This window comes from Mustela erminea, chromosome 12 (genome assembly GCF_009829155.1).
Source record: "Mustela erminea isolate mMusErm1 chromosome 12, mMusErm1.Pri, whole genome shotgun sequence".
Classification (NCBI taxonomy): domain Eukaryota; kingdom Metazoa; phylum Chordata; class Mammalia; order Carnivora; family Mustelidae; genus Mustela; species Mustela erminea.
Window position 1 is genome coordinate 13,858,295 of NC_045625.1, and position 20,586 is coordinate 13,878,880.

At 43.3% G+C, this 20,586-nt stretch overlaps 1 protein-coding gene across 6 annotated transcripts in view; it reads left to right on the forward strand.

The window, feature by feature from the left end:
* Nucleotides 1-20,586, forward strand: part of CDK5RAP2 (CDK5 regulatory subunit associated protein 2) — a 176,877-nt gene that overhangs the window by 53,098 nt on the left and 103,193 nt on the right. For 5 of the 6 annotated variants that reach the window (XM_032307032.1, XM_032307028.1, XM_032307030.1 and 2 more), the window contains one exon: nt 13,888-14,106. The exons of the other annotated variant lie outside the window; for it this stretch is intronic. In XM_032307032.1, coding sequence (XP_032162923.1) covers nt 13,888-14,106 — 219 coding nt within the window. The remainder of the gene's footprint in view (nt 1-13,887; nt 14,107-20,586) is intronic. 6 annotated transcript variants of the gene reach the window in all.

Consider the following 20,586-nt stretch of genomic DNA (forward strand, 5'->3'; position numbering starts at 1 on the left):
AGCAGGGAGCCTAATGCAGGGCTGTATCCCAGGACCCTGGGGTCTTGACCTTAGCTGAAGGCAGATGCTTAATGACTGAGCCAGCTAGGGGCCCCTGATTTTTGAGGGCTTGTCACTTAACAGTGTTGGCTGGGGTTCTTGTCTTGCAAGATTCAGAAGCCCCAAGCTTTTGAAAGTCCTTAGGTTCTGCGTGCTCCTTTAGTCCTTAGCCACGGAGGTAGCATGTCTACTGGTTTGGCAGGTTTTTAGAACTTGCACTTAAGTCTGATTTCAAAATCTGTTCTTTTTTTTTTTTTAATTTAATTTAATTTATCTGTTTGACAGAGAGAGACACAGCGAGAGAGGGAACACAAGCAGGGGGAGTGAGAGAGGGAGTAGCAGACTCCCTGCTGAGCACGGGTCGATCCTGAGACCCTGGGATCATGATCTGGGCTGACGGCAGATGCTTAATGACTGAGCCACGCAGGCACCCCCCAAATCTGTGTCCTTGCCACTGTTCTGATTGTGTGTGTTTGAGTGTGTGAGTAAATGCCCGTGGTATGGTTATATTGGCTGTTCCATTATAAGGTCTACATTTGAATGTTGCACAGGCCCTTTAAAATGCATTTTCTTCCACATAGTAGGACCCTTTGGAGATGCATGTGATCTGAACTAATTGTAGATTGAATAGAACAGCCGAAGTTCACAGGGTTGGCATTAAGCCTGACACTGAGACAACTGTTATGCCCCAATAATGGGTCCATGATTAAAGGAGCGAGACTGATACAAAGCGAAGGTGAAGCAAAGCTTTATTTCGTGCCAAGCATCAAGAATCGAACCGAACGTTCGGGGCCGCACCTCTTCCAAGAGAGGGCGACCCTTCTCGACCCTTCTCTGTTTCACAGACTAGCTTTTAAGGGCAAAGGCCATGCGGTCGGGCCTGGCCACGCACAGGTGGCTAATAAGATTCTAACACACACAGGAAACTCCACAGTGATGCTAGGCGACCAATCGAGTTACAATTTTCCCTAGTAGACATTTGAACCAACCTATTACACCTTGACTGGGATTGGCGCCAAAAGGGCTCCCAAAGGGCCCATACTCCTTGGTAACCAGGGAGACAGTATGCATGCCCCCCACTGATCGGATGTCTCCACCTGGCCTGACCCACCTTTGTATCTGGGCTTTGTTACCTGTAAATCCCCTGGGGGAAGGGGAGCAGGGACAATTTCTAAATAGGTCCTCACAACCATAGCCGTGATACTCACATTCTTGGAGTGGTTGCCACAGTGCAGAGATGTGAATTCTAGTCACAGGTGTGCCTCTGTGAAGGCTGCCGTGTGGGGTGCTTGCTGCTATGTCTAGACCCATTGAAAATGATGTAATTTCAAATGGGAAATACAGGTTTCCCCCGCTATCCAAAAGTAGAGCTTCCGTATGAAATCTTTATTAACCAAAATGGCATAAAGCAAAGAAGCAATTACCATTGATTTGTATGGGAAAATTTTTGAGCATTCTCAGATCCAAAAACAACTTCTCTTTTTGAGGCTTTTCTGACCTTTTAGGACACATCATCTTGCTAAGAGATAAACAAAATAAATCAAGATAAAGCACAGAAACTCCCAAGACTTCGCATTTCAGAGGTGTGGTTGGGATGCCGTGTAGGAGCTCGGTGGGTAAAGGCTCACTGCCAGACAAAGGCGGAATGCCCTTTTCACTTAATTTTTTTTTTTTTTTTTATTGACGTGTAGTTGACACACAATATTATATTAGTTTCATGTGGACAACATAGTGATTCAATGTCTATATGTATTACGAAGTGGTCATAGTAAATCTAGCTGCCACCTGTCACCACATATGGTTGTTACAGTGTTACTGTGTTCTCTGTGTTGGCATTACCTCCTTGTGACCTGTTGTATAACTGGAGGTGTGTACCTTTTACTAACCCCATTCTTCTCTTTTGCCCCTCTCTCCACCCCCTTCTCATCTGAGGACCACTGAATCACTGTGTGTGTCTGTGAGTGTGACTGGGTGCCTTTTCTCATGAAAGTGCGAATCCTCTTCTGATTTCTCCTGGTTAGCGAAAACGGGTGCTATTGTAGGTCTTTTATAAGACAAAGTGGCGTAATGTGAACTTTTGAAAAGTGGGGCATACCTGTGCATTTTGTTCTCCTCCCCGCCCTCCTCAGCTATAAAAGTAAAATTGCACGTTGTAGGAATTTATAAAATACTTAAAACTGTGGGAAGAGGTGGATAGGTGTCACCAATAAACTCGTGTCAAAGATGTTCACTATTAATACCTTGACACTTTCAGTGCATATTTATGCAGACATACAGACTTTGAGAAAGTAGAAGGATCAGATCTATGCTGTTCTATAAACTTTTTTTCATCGAATATTCTTTTTTTAAGTTATTTATGTATTTATTTATTTTTAAAGATTTTATTTATTTATTTGACAGACAGAGATCACAAGCAAGCAGAGAGGCAGGCAGAGAGAGAGGAAGGGAAGCAGGCTCCCCGCTGAGCAGAGAGCCCAATGCGGGGCTCGATCCCAGGACCCTGGGATCATGACCTGAGCCGAAGGCAGAGGCTTTACCCCACTGAGCCACCCAGGCACCCCTTTCATCGAATATTCTTATCATAACAGTATATATAGATCTGCCACTCTGTTTTTAAAATTTTCATTTTGAAATGATTGTAGATTCACATGCAGTTGGTTTCTGTATACTCTTTACCTGGTTCTACCAAAGGTGACCTCATCCCTAACTTTAATAACAATATCACAACCAGGACATCGGCCTTGGTGCAATCCCTGCTTTTTACTCAGATTTCTGCAGTTTTACGTGCACTCATGTGTGTGTTTTATCCCAATGCTCTTTAAACAGCCTTTTTTTTTTTTTTTTAAAGGTTTTATTTATTATTTGACAGAGAGATAGAGCACAAGTAGGCAGAGTGGCGGCAGGCACGGGGAGAGGGAGAAGTAGACTCTCCACCGAGCAGGGAGCCTGATGCGGGACTTGATTCCAGGATGTGGGGTCATGACCTGAGCTGAAGGCAGACACTTAGCTCTCTGAACCACCCAGGTGCCCTTTAAACAACAATCTTTTTGAACAGCCACATGTAGGCCTCTGTATGTATGTGCCGCATTGTTTTTAGGTGGGGGGATGTGGGTGGGACATGTGTTTGAATCTTGGCTCTGCTCCTCACTACTGCTGTAGCCATGGGCCAGATCTTTGAGCTCTCCAACCTGCTTACACATCGTAAAATCCGGATAATCACACTTAGATCCCGTAATCCTCACAAGGATTACACAAGACGGGGCACCTGGGCATAGGGTGTAACTCAGTAAATGTTGTCAAGTCTTCCTTAAGTTGGGTAGTATCATCTTCCGGCATGAACATAGAGCAGATACTGTGGTCGGTTTCGCAAGCCCTCTCTTCACGGTGTTGTGCAGATAGCTTTTAGTTGGAGGAAGCTCTCCGTAGTGTCTCTTGGCTGGTAATGGAAGATCATGCACGTGCCAGAGAATAGGAACTAAATTTATTGATCCCGCACTCCCAGACACGGAACTTTTGGTGTCATGTTTCATCTTTACGACCGCCCATGAAACAGAGATTTCGCAGACAAGGAAGCTGAGGAGCAGAAAAATCAACTCCTCCTAAGCGACATGTCTGGAACCGGGCTTTGAACCCTGGGCTCTGTGACTCTCTCTCTGTTAGACTCATCATGTTTCCGCACCGTGGGGAATGGAGCCAAACGTGGTTTGGCTCATATAATGTTTGGCCTTGAGTTTCTGACTAGGTCTAATGACACCAAACATTTTGCTGCCTGTTTGTAAGCCCCCCCTCTGATGACAGGAGTTCCGAAAGCAGGGTGTCATGCAGGAAAAGTACAAAACTTTTCAGAGTGTCTCTGGGCACTTAAGAGGGCCACTTAAGGAAAACGGAAATGGAAAGTATCTTTATGGTATGAGTATGAATTTGAACTTTCTAAAAGAAGCTCTATCATCATCATTTATGCGATAACCCACAGAATATCCATCACTTTATGATAACTATTATTTTAATTGTCACCATGGCTGGCCTGTGTTTAACAGGCTCCTAATTGGTGTTCCTGGCTCTAGCCTTCCCCTCTTTGAATTCAGTCTTCTTGTTTTAATTCTTACTAGTTTATTGGTGTTAACTGGAATCTTTCCTGGAACGGGCACGGCAGTGTAGTGCTGTGGAGAGAGTCCCAGATTTAATCAATTATGGTCTGATGACAGACTCGTCACTTAACAGTTCTGAGCCTCCGTGGCTTAGATAGGGACAGTAATGTGTACTTCGTAGGGTTGGTATGAGTGGAACTACAGTGTGTGCAAAAGTGCTTGGTTTAGCTCCTCATACATAATCAGTGCTTAATAAAATGTAACATAAAAATGGCTCAAGATGGGAGTTTTTCTTGTATTCTTTTGTTTTTTAGTTTTTTTTTTTAAGATTTTATTTATTTATCTGACAGACAGAGATCACAAGTAGACAGAGAGAGAGGGGGAAGCTGTTTTTTGAGTTTTTATAAATAAGCATTGCCCCGGATTTTTTTTTTTTTTTAGGTCTCGTGACCTTGGTTTCCCACTCTTTTTTAAAATTTTGATTTTAGGGGTGCTGGGGTGGCTCAGTTGGTGAAGCACCTGCCTTCAGTTCAGATCATGATCCCTGGGTCCTGGGATCAAGCCCTGTGTTCTCTGGCTCCCTGCTCAGCAGGAAGCCTGCTTCTCCTTCTCCCTCTGCCCCTTCGTCTGCTCATGTACTCACTCTCTCTTGCATGTGTGCTCTCTCTCTCAACTAAATAAATAAAATCTTAATTTTTTTTTTTTAATTTTAAAGGAAAATAAAATGGCAGCTTCTGCAAAACCGACTTTGAAATGTGAATTGGGTTCCCCCTCAGTCCCTGTTGCTAGGTTGTAAGTAGCAGTGTGCAAATAGGGGATGGCTGGGCCTCACCTCTCGGGAATTGACGGTGGCTGTAGCCCACGTCTCCTAACAACTAGGACTTAACCAGCATTGGTGGTGAAGCTGGATCTCCTGGAAAGGCCAGGAGCCTGGAGCCAGTCTGTTTACCCCACAGCCTGAGTTGTGGTCCCTTGCTTTTGAATTTTTAATCATGAGCCTTTGTCTAATCCAAAGATCAGATGTTTAAAAAAAAGTTTATTTTCTCCTGATTATATGTAATATATGTGTTTCGAATTTTCTTTCGGGAGACTAGAAAGAAGGAAAAAAGGGGAATCAGGAGATCACCCAGCCATGCTGTTAACATTTTGAGGCTTTTTTTCCCCTCGGCTTTCTCCTATGCATAGATTTTATTTTTTTAGAGCATTTACAGTTTATTTATTTATTTATTTTTTTTAATATTTAATTTATTTTTTATTTTTTTTTTATTTCCAGCATAACAGTATTCATTATTTTTGCACCACACCCCGTGCTCCATGCAATCCGTGCCCTCTATAATACCCACCACCTGGTACCCCAACCTCCCACCCCCCGTCCCTTCAAAACCCTCAGATTGTTTTTCAGAGTCCATAGTCTCTCATGGTTCACCTCCCCTTCCAATTTCCCCCAACTCCCTTCTCCACTCTTACGTCCCCATGTCCTCCATGCTATTTGTTATGCTCCACAAATAAGTGAAACCATATGATAATTGACTCTCTCTGCTTGACTTATTTCACTCAGCATAATCTCTTCCAGTCCCGTCCATGTTGCTACAAAAGTTGGGTATTCATCCTTTCTGATGGAGGCATAATACTCTATCCCCAGGGGTACAGGTCTGTGAATCACCAGGTTTACACACTTCACAGCACTCACCAAAGCACATACCCTCCCCAATGTCCATAATCCCACCCCCTTCTCCCAAACCCCCTCCCCCCAGCAACCCTCAGTTTGTTTTGTGAGATTAAAAGTCACTTATGATTTGTCTCCCTCCCAATCCCATCTTGTTTCCTTTATCTTCTCCTACCCACTTAAGCCCCCATGTTGCATCACCACTTCCTCATATCAAGGAGATCATATGATAGTTGTCTTTCTCTGCTTGACTTATTTCGCTAAGCATGATACGCTCTAGTTCCATCAATGTTGTCGCAAATGGCAAGATTTCATTTCTTTTGATGGCTGCATAGTATTCCATTGTGTATATATACCACATCTTCTTGATCCATTCATCTGTTGATGGACATCTAGGTTCTTTCCATAGTTTGGCTATTGTGGACATTGCTGCTATAAACATTCGGGTGCACGTGCCCCTTTGGATCACTACGTTTGTATCCTTAGGGTAAATACCCAATAGTGCAATTGCTGGGTCATAGGGCAGTTCTATTTTCAACATTTTGAGGAACCTCCATGCTGTTTTCCAGAGTGGCTGCACCAGCTTGCATTCCCACCAACAGTGTAGGAGGGTTCCCCTTTCTCCGCATCCTCGCCAACATCTGTCATTTCCTGACTTGTTGATTTTAGCCATTCTGACTGGTGTGAGGTGATATCTCATTGTGGTTTTGATTTGTATTTCCCTGATGCCGAGTGATATGGAGCATTTTTTCATGTGTCTGTTGGCCATCTGGATGTCTTCTTTGCAGAAATGTCTGTTCATGTCCTCTGCCCATTTCTTGATTGGATTATTTGTTCTTTGGGTGTTGAGTTTGCTAAGTTCTTTATAGATTCTGGACACTAGTCCTTTATCTGATATGTCATTTGCAAATATCTTCTCCCATTCTGTCAGTTGTCTTTTGATTTTGTTAACCGTTTCCTTTGCTGTGCAAAAGCTTTTGATCTTGATGAAATCCCAATAGTTCATTTTTGCCCTTGCTTCCCTTGCCTTTTGCGTTGTTCCTAGGAAGATGTTGCTGCGGTTGAGGTCAAAGAGGTTGCTGCCTGTGTTCTCCTCAAGGATTTTGATGGATTCCTTTCGCACATTGAGGTCCTTCATCCATTTTGAGTCTATTTTTGTGTGTGGTGTAAGGAAATGGTCCAATTTCATTTTTCTGCATGTGGCTGTCCAATTTTCCCAGCACCATTTATTGAAGAGGCTGTCTTTTTGCCATTGGACATTCTTTCCTGCTTTGTCGAAGATTAGTTGACCATAGAGTTGAGGGTCTATTTCTGGGCTCTCTATTCTGTTCCATTGATCTATGTGTCTGTTTTTGTGCCAGTACCATGCTGTCTTGATGACGACAGCTTTGTAATAGAGCTTGAAGTCCGGAATTGTGATGCCACCAACGTTGGCTTTCTTTTTCAATATCCCTTTGGCTATTCGAGGTCTTTTCTGGTTCCATATAAATTTTAGCATTATTTGTTCCATTTCTTTGAAAAAGATGGATGGTACTTTGATAGGAATTGCATTAAATGTGTAGATTGCTTTAGGTAGCATAGACATTTTCACAATATTTATTCTTCCAATCCAGGAGCATGGAACATTTTTCCATTTCGTTGTGTCTTCCTCAATTTCTTTCATGAGTACTTTATAGTTTTCTGAGTATAGATTCTGTGTCTCTTTGGTTAGGTTTATTCCTAGGTATCTTATGGTTTTGGGTGCAATTGTAAATGGGATTGACTCCTTAATTTCTCTTTCTTCTGTCTTGCTGTTGGTGTAGAGAAATGCAACTGATTTCTGTGCATTGATTTTATATCCTGACACTTTACTGAATTCCTGTATAAGTTCTAGCAGTTTTGGAGTGGAGTCTTTTGGGTTTTCCACATATAGTATCATATCATCTGCGAAGAGTGATAATTTGACTTCTTCTTTGCCGATTTGGATGCCTTTAATTTCCTTTTGTTGTCTGATTGCTGAGGCTAGGACCTCTAGTACTATGTTGAATAGCAGTGGTGATAATGGACATCCCTGCCGTGTTCCTGACCTTAGCGGAAAAGCTTTCAGTTTTTCTCCATTGAGAATGATATTTGCGGTGGGTTTTTCATAGATGGCTTTGATGATATTGAGGTATGTGCCCTCTATCCCTACACTTTGAAGAGTTTTGATCAGGAAGGGATGCTGTACTTTGTCAAATGCTTTTTCAGCATCTATTGAGAGTATCATATGGTTCTTGTTCTTTCTTTTATTGATGTGTTGTATCACATTGACTGATTTGCGGATGTTGAACCAACCTTGCAGCCCTGGAATAAATCCCACTTGGTCGTGGTGAATAATCTTTTTAATGTACTGTTGAATCCTATTGGCTAGTATTTTGTTGAGTATTTTCGCATCTGTGTTCATCAAGGATATCGGTCTATAGCTCTCTTTTTTGGTGGGATCCTTGTCTGGTTTTGGGATCAAGGTGATGCTGGCCTCATAAAATGAGTTTGGAAGTTTTCCTTCCATTTCTATTTTTTGGAACAGTTTCAGGAAAATAGGAATTAGTTCTTCTTTAAATGTTTGGTAGAATTCCCCCGGGAAGCCGTCTGGCCCTGGGCTTTTGTTTGTTTGGAGATTTTTAATGACTGTTTCAATCTCCTTACTGGTTATGGGTCTGTTCAGGCTTTCTATTTCTTCCTGGTTCAGTTGTGGTAGTTTATATGTTTCTAGGAATGCATCCATTTCTTCCAGATTGTCAAATTTGTTGGCGTAGAGTTCCTCATAGTATGTTCTTATAATAGTTTGTATTTCTTTGGTGTTAGTTGTGATCTCTCCTCTTTCATTCATGATTTTATTTATTTGGGTCCTTTCTCTTTTCTTTTTGATAAGTCGGGCCAGGGGTTTATCAATTTTATTAATTCTTTCAAAGAACCAGCTCCTAGTTTCGTTGATTTGTTCTATTGTTTTTTTGGTTTCTATTTCATTGATTTCTGCTCTGATCTTTATGATTTCTCTTCTCCTGCTGGGCTTAGGGTTTCTTTCTTGTTCTTTCTCCAGCTCCTTTAGGTGTAGGGTTAGGTTGTGTACCTGAGACCTTTCTTGTTTCTTGAGAAAGGCTTGTACCGCTATATATTTTCCTCTCAGGACTGCCTTTGTTGTGTCCCACAGATTTTGAACCGTTGTATTTTCATTATCATTTGTTTCCATGATTTTTTTCAATTCTTCTTTAATTTCCCGGTTGACCCATTCATTCTTTAGAAGGATGCTGTTTAGTCTCCATGTATTTGGGTTCTTTCCAAACTTCCTATTGTGGTTGAGTTCTAGCTTTAGAGCATTGTGGTCTGAAAATATGCAGGGAATGATCCCAATCTTTTGATACCGGTTGAGTCCTGATTTAGGACCGAGGATGTGATCTATTCTGGAGAATGTTCCATGTGCACTAGAGAAGAATGTGTATTCTGTTGCTTTGGGATGAAATATTCTGAATATATCTGTGATGTCCATCTGGTCCAGTGTGTCGTTTAAGGCCTTTATTTCCTTGTTGATCTTTTGCTTGGATGATCTGTCCATTTCAGTGAGGGGAGTGTTAAAGTCCCCTACTATTATTGTATTATTGTTGATGTGTTTCTTTGATTTTGTTATTAATTGGTTTATATAGTTGGCTGCTCCCACGTTGGGGGCATAGATATTTAAAATTGTTAAATCTTCTTGTTGGACAGACCCTTTGAGTATGATATAGTGTCCATCCTCATCTCTTATTATAGTCTTTGGCTTAAAATCTAATTGATCTGATATAAGGATTGCCACTCCTGCTTTCTTCTGATGTCCATTAGCATGGTAAATTCTTTTCCACCCCCTCACTTTAAATCTGGAGGTGTCTTCGGGCTTAAAATGAGTTTCTTGGAGGCAACATATAGATGGGTTTTGTTTTTTTATCCATTCTGATACCCTGTGTCTTTTGACAGGGGCATTTAGCCCATTAACATTCAGGGTAACTATTGAGAGATATGAATTTAGTGCCATTGTATTGCCTGTAAGTTGACTGTTACTGTATATGGTCTCTGTTCCTTTCTGATCTACCACTTGTAGGCTCTCTCTTTGCTTAGAGGACCCCTTTCAATATTTCCTGTAGAGCTGGTTTGGTATTTGCAAATTCTTTCAGTTTTTGTTTGTCCTGAAAGCTTTTAATCTCTCCTTCTATTTTCAATGATAGCCTAGCTGGATATAGTATTCTTGGCTGCATGTTTTTCTCGTTTAGTGCTCTGAAAATATCATGCCAGCTCTTTCTGACCTGCCAGGTCTCTGTGGATAAGTCAGCTGCCAATCTAATATTTTTACCATTGTATGTTACAGACTTCTTTTCCCGGGCTGCTTTCAGGATTTTCTCTTTGTCACTGAGACTTGTAAATTTTACTATTAGGTGACGGGGTGTGGGCCTATTCCTATTGATTTTGAGGGGCGTTCTCTGAACCTCCTGAATTTTGATGCTCGTTCCCTTTGCCATATTGGGGAAATTCTCCCCAATAATTCTCTCCAGTATACCTTCTGCTCCCCTCTCTCTTTCTTCTTCTTCTGGAATCCCAATTATTCTAATGTTGTTTCGTCTTATGGTGTCACTTATCTCTCGAATTCTCCCCTCGTGGTCCAGTAGCTGTTTGTCCCTCTTTTGCTCAGCTTCTTTATTCTCTGTCATTTGGTCTTCTATATCACTAATTCTTTCTTCTGCCTCATTTATCCTAGCAGTGAGAGCCTCCATTTTTGATTGCACTTCATTAATAGCTTTTTTTATTTCAACTTGGTTAGATTTTAGTTCTTTTATTTCTCCAGAAAGGGCTTTTATATCTCTCGAGAGGGTTTCTCTAATATCTTCCATGCCTTTTTCGAGCCCGGCTAGAACCTTGACAATTGTCATTCTGAACTCTAGATCTGACATATTACCAATGTCTGTATTGATTAGGTCCCTAGCCTTCGGTACTGCCTCTTGTTCTTTTTTTTGTGTTGAATTTTTCCGTCTTGTCATTTTGTCCAGATAAGAGTATATGAAGGGGCAAGTAAAATACTAAAAGGGTGGCAACAACCCCAGGAAAAAATGCTTTAACCAAATTAGAAGAGATCCAAAATCGTGAGGGGGGAGAAAGGGGATAAAAAGAGGTTCAAAAAGGAAGAAAGAAGAAAAAAAAAAAGAAAAAAAAAAAAAAGAAAAAAGAAAAGAAAAGAATTAAAAAAAAAAAAGGAAAACACCTAAGAAAATGTAAAAAAGAAAAAATATATATATTAGATAAACTAGTAAAAAATCGTTAAAAACGAAAAAGGTAACAGTTAAAAAAAAAAAAATTTTACCCGAAGGCGAGAAAAAAAAAAAAAAAAATGAAAAAGAAAAAAATTAAATTAACTGCAAGACTAAAAAAAAATCACAGGGAAAAAGCATGAGTTCCGTGCTTGGCTTTCTCCTCCTCCGAATTCTGCTGCTCTCCTTGGTATTGAAACCGCACTCCTTGGTAGGTGAACTTGGTCTCGGCTGGATTTCTTGTTGATCTTCTGGGGGAGGGGCCTGTTGTAGTGATTCTCAAGTGTCTTTGCCCCAGGCGGAATTACACCGCCCTTACCCGGGGCCGGGGTGAGTAATCCGCTCGGGTTTGCTTTCAGGAGCTTTTGTTCCCTGAGCGCTTTCCGTAGAGTTCCGGAGGACGGGAATACAAATGGCGGCCTCCTGGTCTCCGGCCCGGAGGAGCCCAGAGCCCAGGGCCGCACTCCTCAGTGCGCCCTCAGAGAACAGCGCCCAGTTACTCCCGTCTGCCTGACCTCCGGCCGCGCTCCGAGCTCTCCGAGCCTGCGACCAGTTCAAGGTAACACCGAGCTGTGAGCTTACTGTCGGCTCTGTCTCTGTAGCCGGCTTTCCCGTTCCAATACCCGCAAGGTCTGCGACACTCAGACACCCCTGCTCCTTCTGTGACCCTGCGGGACCTGAGGCCACGCTGAACCCGCGTGGGCTTCGCCCCGGTTTAGCCTCTGGAGCGATGTCCCTCAGCGGAACAGACTTTTAAAAGTCCTGATTTTGTGCACCGTTGCTCCGCCGCTTGCCGGGAGCCGGCCCCTCCCCCCGGGGTCTATCTTCCCGTCGCTTTGGATTCACTTCTCCGCCGGTCCTACCTTTCAGAAAGTGGTTGTTTTTCTGTTTCCAGAATTGCTGTTCTTCTTCTCTTCGATCTGCCGATGGATTTTCAGGTGTTTGCAATCTTTAGATAAGCTATCTAGCTGATCTCCGGCTAGCTGAAGCAGTCTCAGCCTGCTACTTCTCCGCCATCTTGACTCCTCCCTCTAGAGCATTTACAGTTTAATCTTCTGTTTTTTCATGCCATGTTGTGACTTGGAATATCCTCTTGTTATCGGTTTAGGTTCTTAGTTTTTCCTGTTACAGTAAATCTGTGATAGATGACTGTGTACGTAAGGCTTTTTTTCATATTTTGGATTCTTCCCCTGAGATTCAATCCTGGGAGTCGAATCATTGGGATGAGTGTGAACACCTGTCCTGTACACGCACACTTGAGGTATATATTCTGTCCATAGAGAGTTACATTAATTTACATTCTTGCCAATATGTTTCTTGGCTTCTGGATGCTTGGTCAGCTCTTGTAAAGTTAATATTAATTGTGTTGCTTCATAATAAGTTTGCCGGCACTGGATATTCTCATTAAAACCATCTTGTTAAATGAAAGCTTATTTTAATTGGCTCTTTTTGATTATTGGTGAGTTACACTATTTTTTCAAATGCTTGATAATCACGTATGTATTTTCTACTAAACTGTGTGTTAATGAAGTAAGAATGTTCTGGACACAATTAACCCTTGGACTCTGCTGAATTTATGGCCACTCGAGGTGGCCATGGGACTGCCATGCTGATGACTGTGGGTCCAAGCTGCTCTAATCTCTGGGAGCATTGCCAGTCCTTGAATCTGCCTCTGCTTGTCAGATAGCGCTCTTTGTGTTCTACCTTTTATAAATAACTTGAAGTTTTTCTTTTTTTTTTAGTAATTTTTTAAAAAGATTTTATTTATTTATTTGTCAGAGAAGGAGAGAGAGAGAGAGAGAGCGAGCACAGGCAGAGTGGCAGGCAGAGGCAGAGGGAGAAGCAGGCTTCCTGCTGAGCAAGGAGCCTGATGTGGGATTCGATCCCAGGACACCGGGATCATGACCTGAGCCGAAGGCAGCTGCTTAACCAACTGAGCCACCCAGGTGTCCCTTGAAGTTTTTTTTTTTTTTTTAATGATTACAAAAGTAACATGCTCGGTAGCCTTAGAAAATTTGAAAGAAGTGAAAGAAGAAAATCACCCATGTACCCACCTAACTAAAGATGGTTTCTGAATGTCTGTGTTTTTCCTTGTAGTCCTTTTTTTTTTTTTTAAAGATTTTTATCTATTTATTTGATAGAGAGAGATCACAAGTAGGCAGAAGACAGGCAGAGAGGGGGGGGGGGGAAGCAGGCTCCCCGCCGAGCAGAGAGCCCGATGCGGGGCTCGATCCCAGGACCCTGAGATCATGACCTGAGCTGAAGGCAGAGGCTTAAACCACTGAGCCACCCAGGCGCCCCCCTTGTAGTCTTTTTAAAAAAGAAAAAGAAAACACTTTTTTTTACACAATTGTAGCCTTTTCCCCTCTTAATGTCAGCATTGTAACATCAACATGATAACATAATCATCACTCTGTGTTATTTTAGAATCTTCTTAGTATTTGTGCTTTGGGTCCTGGAGGTTGTTTATGTTAATCTTTTTCTTTTCGTTTTTTTTTTTAAAGATTTTATTTATTTATTTGACAGAGAGGTATCACAAGTAGGCATAGAGGCAGGCAGAGAGAGGGGGAAGCAGGCTTCCTGCTGAGCAGAGAGCCTGATGCCGATGCGGGACTTGATCGCAGGACCCTGAGATCATGACCTGAGCCGAGGGCAGAGGCTTAACCCACTAAGCCACCCAGGTGCCCCTTTCTTTTCGTTTCTTAGCTCCCTTCCGCCGACCCCAAGGTGAAGAAGGAGCAGAGATTTGGTGTGTTTAGTGTGGTACAGAAATCAGCTCATCTCCGCTGTCTCCCTCCTCTTGTAGGGGTCTGAAAATTATGAGGCTGCTCTGTTAGAGAAGGCAGCCCTTCTTGCACAGCTGAACTCCGAAAACCTCAGCAAGAGTGCAGAGAACCACAGACTGCGAAGGAACATTAAGAAAGTCACCCAGGAGCTGAGCACTCTGCAGCAGGAGAGGGAGAGGCTGGAGAAGGACTTGGAGGAAGCCCGTCGTGAGAGGAGCAGAAGCGACAACACCATTCATGTGAGCAGCAGTGGCGTGGTCGGGCTACGGCTCTTGATAGCTGTTTCTGGTTTGAGGGAGATGTCTGCACAAGACTTAGAAAAATCTGGAAAGTGTAAAGGAAAAAATATTTCACATCATCTCATCATGAAATTCTCTGTCTCACATGCATGTGCACACACCCATACACATACATTATTGGTATCAGCCTGGAAATGCGGTTTTGCAAATGCTTTATTAATTCCATATTCTCTTTTTGGTGTGTTGCCATGTTCTGAGTATTCTTCAGAAACTTATGTTTGTTTTTTGGTGCAAGTGTTAGTATTTCATCACTTGGATGTGCTACAGTTTATTTAGTCCCTTATGGTAGAACATTTAGGTTGTCACACTTTTTTTTTTTTTTTTTTTTTTTTGCCTTATAACAAATGCAATAGCAAATGTCCTTGCATCTAAATATTTTTAACATTGATTATTTCCTGATAAAGGCATAATTACTGGGTCAAAGAGTATGAATATTTTAAACATTATTTTATAGGTGTACTCAAATTGTTTCCCAGAAGGATTATACCAGGTTTGTCCTGTTTAAAAGACTGTTCATTCAGCATTGGATGTTAGCATTTAAAAATTTCTCTCTGGATCTGGCAGGCAAAAAATAGTTTATCTTTAAAAATTTATATTATAGGGGCACCTCAGTGGCTCAGTCAATTAAATGTCCAACTCTTTAGTTTTTCATTTTTAATTTTTACAAGATTTTATTTATTTGTTTATTTATTTAGAGTGAGTCGTGGAAGGGGGAGAGAGAGAGAGCCAAAATCGAGAGCCAGTTCCTTAACCGACAAAGCCACTCAAGTGCTCCAAGTGTCTAACTCTTGATTTTGGCTCAGGTCATGATCTCAGGATCCTGGGATCAAGGATCAAGTCCTACTTTAGACTCTGTGCTCAGCAGGGGGTCTGCTTGAGGGTTTTCTCTCTTCCTCTCCCTCTGGCCCTCTCCCTGCTTGTACTCTCTCTCAAATAAATAAATAAATCTTAAAAAAGAAAAAAAAGAAAAGAAAATTTCTATTGTGTTTAAACTGAAGTATTCAGCATCCCAAGAGTCACGTTCAGATGCACAGCCTTGGCGCAGGGAGGTGGGGAGGGCCTGAGTCTGAGTGATTGTGGACATGCTATGAGTAACTTGCACAGGCACCCTGGGCTGGCAGAGGACCTCCAGCGGACAGAGTCCTTAGAGAAGAGTTCTCAAAGGGAACCTCTGGGGACTACAGTTTAGTTCTCCAGAGCCTGCTCTGGGCAGGGAGGTCAGGATCCCCTGCTTGAAATCCTAACGCTAACACTGACACGAGAATTGAAATACAGATGTTTGTGTATCTTAACAAAAATACTAATGAACATTAAGGGAATGGTAATGGAAATTTAGAAAAATAAAACATCACCTACCATTAAATATATCATTAAATATAAATATACCATTAAAAATAAAACATCACCCACCACCCTAATAACACGGTAGCTCTTCCTGGTTTTCAATGTCACCCTTCAAACCTGGTACAACTAGGCCCCTAATCTAGTGAGAGGCTGACTTCGCTTCTGTGTTCTTTGACCCCTTACTTCATCATGGGCGTCTTTCCATGTCATGCGGCCTCCAGAATGGTCGTGTTGAATGGGGCACGCTGTTTGTTGAATACAGTTCACATGCTTTGCTGGATTTCCCACTCTCTCGGACACCTTGGTTTAAATGATGCTACAACAACATCTTCAGGCCTAAAGGCATTTTCCCTTGAAGTTCCTAGGATTTGAGTGAGTTTACTAGGTCAGATGGCACAAATATTTTATACTAGTTAATCATGTTGCCAAATTATTTTCCCAATGGGCTGGCCCAATTTATGCTGCCACCAGCGATCTTGGAGTGTAGCAGTTTACTACACATTATTAAAATATGTTTCCCATATGTTATTGAACACCCACGTGTCTCTGGTTTAGATATTGATGGAAGTATAAGGTGTGACCTCTGAAAATTTTCTCTTTTCTAAGGACAATGGCGATGTTATACGTGACAAAATGCAAAAGTAGCTTAAAATCTGTGGAGTCAGTGCAAAAGATCCTGGTGGGATGCGGTAGTCGGGAAACCTTCTAGGAGGAGGTGACACTTGAGTTGAGCGGGAGGAAAAAGGTTTGAGTAGGGTGCTGAATGGAGGAGGTAAAGAAAAGACTGGCCAGATGGCCCTTTGACGGAGGTGCCTTTTTTTTTTTTTTTTTTTTTTTTTTAAAAACACATTTATTCAGCGTCATGATCAGACTATTACATTTAGCAATCAACAGCATGGGTGCAAAAAAAAAAAATCTACATTAAAACCCTTTGTTGGAATGCTTTACACTTTCCACAGAACAGAAACTAAAATAACCTGTTATACAATTAGTCACAAATACAGTCCTCGAGTTTTTTTGCCCATACACATGAGTATTGTCTAAAACATGTCTTCTTTGTAGCAGCTAGGCCCTGCCACCACTGTGCTTGGCTGAGTTCACAAATCTGTTGTAACCTGTAGCTTCCCTGTCACTTCTCTGGCTCTCCTCTTCTGCTAAGCTTTGTTTCCTGGCAGTAATTAAAACCTTCTGCCACTGCCATAGCTGCTGCTGCTGCTGGAACCACCATAGCCACCTTGGTTTCGTGGTTTGGCGAAGTATTGGCCTCCACCACCATAAGGGCCAGAGCTTCTGGGTCCAAAATTGCCTCCTTTCATGGGTCCAAAATTTGAGGATTGATTGTTGTAATTGCCAAAATCATTATAGCTTCCGCTACCTCCAAAGTTGCTTCCATCATTACCAAATCCGTTACAGCCATCCCCACTGCCACCATATCCACCACCACCTCGACTGCCACCAAAGCCACCTCGACCACTGAAGTTTCCTCCACGACCAAAGTTGTCATTCCCACCAAAACCACCTCCACGACCACCACCAAAGTTTCCAGAACCACTTCGACCTCTTTGGCTGGATGAAGCACTAGCCATCTCTTGCTTAGAGAGCGCTTTCCTTACTTCACAGTTGTGGCCATTCACAGTGTGGTATTTTTGAATGACAATCTTGTCTACAGAATCATGGTCATCAAATGTTACAAAAGCAAAACCCCTCTTTTTGCCACTGCCTCGGTCAGTCATGATCTCAATCACTTCGATTTTCCCATACTGTTCGAAATAATCTCCTAGATGATGTTCTTCAGTGTCTTCTTTAATGCCACCAACAAAAATCTTTTTCACAGTTAAGTGGGCACCAGGTCTTTGAGAATCTTCTCTTGAGACAGCCCTCTTTGGTTCCACAACTCTTCCATCCACCTTGTGTGGCCTTGCATTCATGGCCGCATCCACCTCCTCCACAGTGGCATAGGTGACAAACCCAAAGCCTCTGGAGCGCTTGGTGTTCGGATCTCTCATTACCACACAGTCCGTAAGTGTTCCCTATTGCTCAAAATGGCTGGAGGTGCCGTTTTCATAGGCTGGTCTTACACCCTTACTGCTGGATAAGTTCTTCTTAACTTAACATAGCTTGTCCTCTTCACCCCCATTGTCATTAGAAAAAGGTTCATCCAGTAGAATTTGGATTGGGGATATACATGTATCTATATATCTATATCTATATAAAATACGTGACTTTTTTACATTATAACTTATTCTTGGTAAACATTTGAAATGGCTGTATAATATTACATCAAGTAGACAGGCTGTAGTTCACTTACCTGTCCCTCTGGTGTCAGACATTGTTTGGTGGTTCCATCATTCACTTATTCATGTAAACCTTGGTGCTTCTGGGATAATGTTGGGCTGTTGTTGACAGCTGACTGTATTCCTCTGTAATGCGTACACATCTTTGCAAGGAGGGAAATTTGTGGAAAATTGTGGAAACATTTTTTTGGTGGAAAATTGTGGTAAATTTGGTGGAAAATGTTTGGTGAAGAAAGTAAGGGGGATGTGACGGTGCTTGGGGTCAAGTGTACTGCGGGTGGGAGGGTTTTTGCTTTGGTTATTTTCCACCAGTGACAGAAACCGGCAGAAGAAACGTAGGTAAAAAGAGCAGTTTCTCGTCTTGTGTGACTGCAGTGCTGGAGGGACAGAGACGGGGGCACTGCTGGGACCGAAGCTCGGTCTCTGGGAACTGGCTGCTTTGTCTCGCATCTCCTTACTCCAGTTCCGGGCGGTGGGACCACTGTTGGTGTCCTGCTGGGGTCACATATTTCTGGTTTATTACATAAGAGGAGGGAGGACTTTCACACTCCGTTGCCCCCACTGGGTCCCTGTCAGGATGGCCAGAGGCCTGATGTGGGTCGCATACCCATTCTTTGTCAGAAGTGTGTCTTGTGCTCAGGCGCACGCATGTGAGTTCCATCATGGACAGCCTCCTCTAGAAGCGCGTGTTTGGGAGGGATGAGCAGTTACCCAGACCAAAGCCGCCACTATCCACTCTGAATGCTTCCTTGCCTCTCCTTGCAACTCCTTTTGAACCTCGGGTCATCTATGTTTCTAGTAAGATGATTTGGCCATGGCTTCTTTCCTTTTGTGTCTGCACTACTGGTATCTCTGCTTACATTCTGGTGATGGTCTAAGACTATGGCTGTGTCCATCTCATAGGAATGTTTCACCCCGGACATTGGGGTGCTGGCTTGTTCAGCGACTGAGGAACATCATGGGTTGTGGTTTGCCTTATGGTGTCAGGATAAATGCAAAGGTGGGGCCTAAGTTAGGGCTTGATTGCAGGACCCTGAGATGACCTGAGCCAAAATCAGGAGTCGGGTGCTTAGCCAGCTGAGCCAGCCAGGCTCCCCTAGTGCCTCTATTTCTGCCCTGGCAGAGGAAAGGAATCCACGCCTGCATTCAGCAACACTGCGCACCGTGCAGGCCCTCTGCTGGGCCTGGGGCAGTTCCATGATAGCAGTGTGAACGGAGTACCCTGGAAACACGGAGCCAGGAGGCGGCGTGCAGAGTCAGAGAAGGCTTTTGGGGAAAGGAACTTGTGAACGGGTCCTGAAGCTTGAGTTAAATAAAGGTTAATCGATAGGCAAGGGAGCAGAGGGTTTTGTACGGCGGGCGAAGGCACAGAGGTGTGAGAACATATGGTATTTTGGGGGAAACAAAACAAAATGCCCGATTTGAGGTATTCTGAAGTATTACTTGGAACTTTAAAGATTATAATTTATTCCTTTTGATGTTACAAAAACATTTTCAGAGGTTTATGGGAAGTCATATAAATGAGATTAAAAATAAAGGTGAAGGCGTTCAGATCAAGAAAAACAAGGGTGGCGAGGGAAATGGAAGCAGAGTGAGCAAGGAGAAATGCATGCTGTGGAACCCAACCCCCTACCAAAGACGGGGACTGAAATTCAGCTGGTGGCTCCTGGCAGCGAAAATAAACAGGGAAATTCGGTTACAGGGTCTCCAGTGTCTAAAGATGAGCAGGTTAAGGTAAAAGGACAGCTTTGGCTGGCCCTCTGGCCCAAGGGCAGTGCCCCTCCGGCCCAAGGGCAGTGCCCCTCCGGAGGGCTGCTGGAAGGTTCTGGGAGCAGGACAGAGCCTTTGCCTGCACCGCCTGCAGTGTGAGCAGTGTTGTGGCCCCGTCTGTGCCACCCAGGTCCATGAGCTTGTAAGGAGTATGGTTTTCAGTCTGGGGGACAGTGTCTGGCCATTTCCCGTTATTCTTGTTTCCTGGACAAGAAATACCAACTCAGCAGTGTTGCAGCCCTGTTTATGGATGAGCCCTGCAGGGAGGCCACTGGCACACATGCTGGTTGTTGTTGTTGTTTTAGCATTCCCTGGATCCTTTCTGATGGTCAGCCAACCGGTTATTTTCTGGGTGCTGTCAGACCATCCTTTGCTCCTGCCGGAGAGCCTTCTTGCCTGGTCCGTTGTGTGTGCTGCTAATCTCTCCGGAGGGAGACAGCTCCTATGTGAATGGGCATCTTGTGGCTGGGGCGTGGGAGTCCACCGTGTCTGATGGTGCCCGGGCACGGTGGGGTTGGGCCATGAGCAGCCTGCTCGTTCCCATTGCCTGGGATTGCGGCGATCTAATGCCAGCTGACTCAGCACGTGGTATCCTTTGCAGTCATTCATTTGTTTATCCAGGGGACATTCGTGGCGTGCTTGCAGTGGTACGGGCATTGTCGGTAGGCCCTAGTGAGTACAAGCTTTGGTTTTTACCTGGGAGATCTTTCTACAGCTGGAAAGGTCCAAACGTGAGGGTCTCTCGTAAAATACAAGAAAAGGGAAATTTTCTTGTATTTTACCCCCTTGTCACCAGAGGGACCCACATCCCCACAAGGACATTCAGGAGGCCCTTGGAACAAACCAGCAACAAACCTGGTATTCCCAAGTCGGTGTCCTAACAGTGATGTTGAACGTGTTGCGGTTTGTGTGGCTTTTAACAGGAATGCTGCTCAGGCTGTCCCATCCCTGCCCTCACACCTTGACTTTAATGCATTGTTTGGCTCCAGTGACTTAAGGCTCTCCTTTTTAG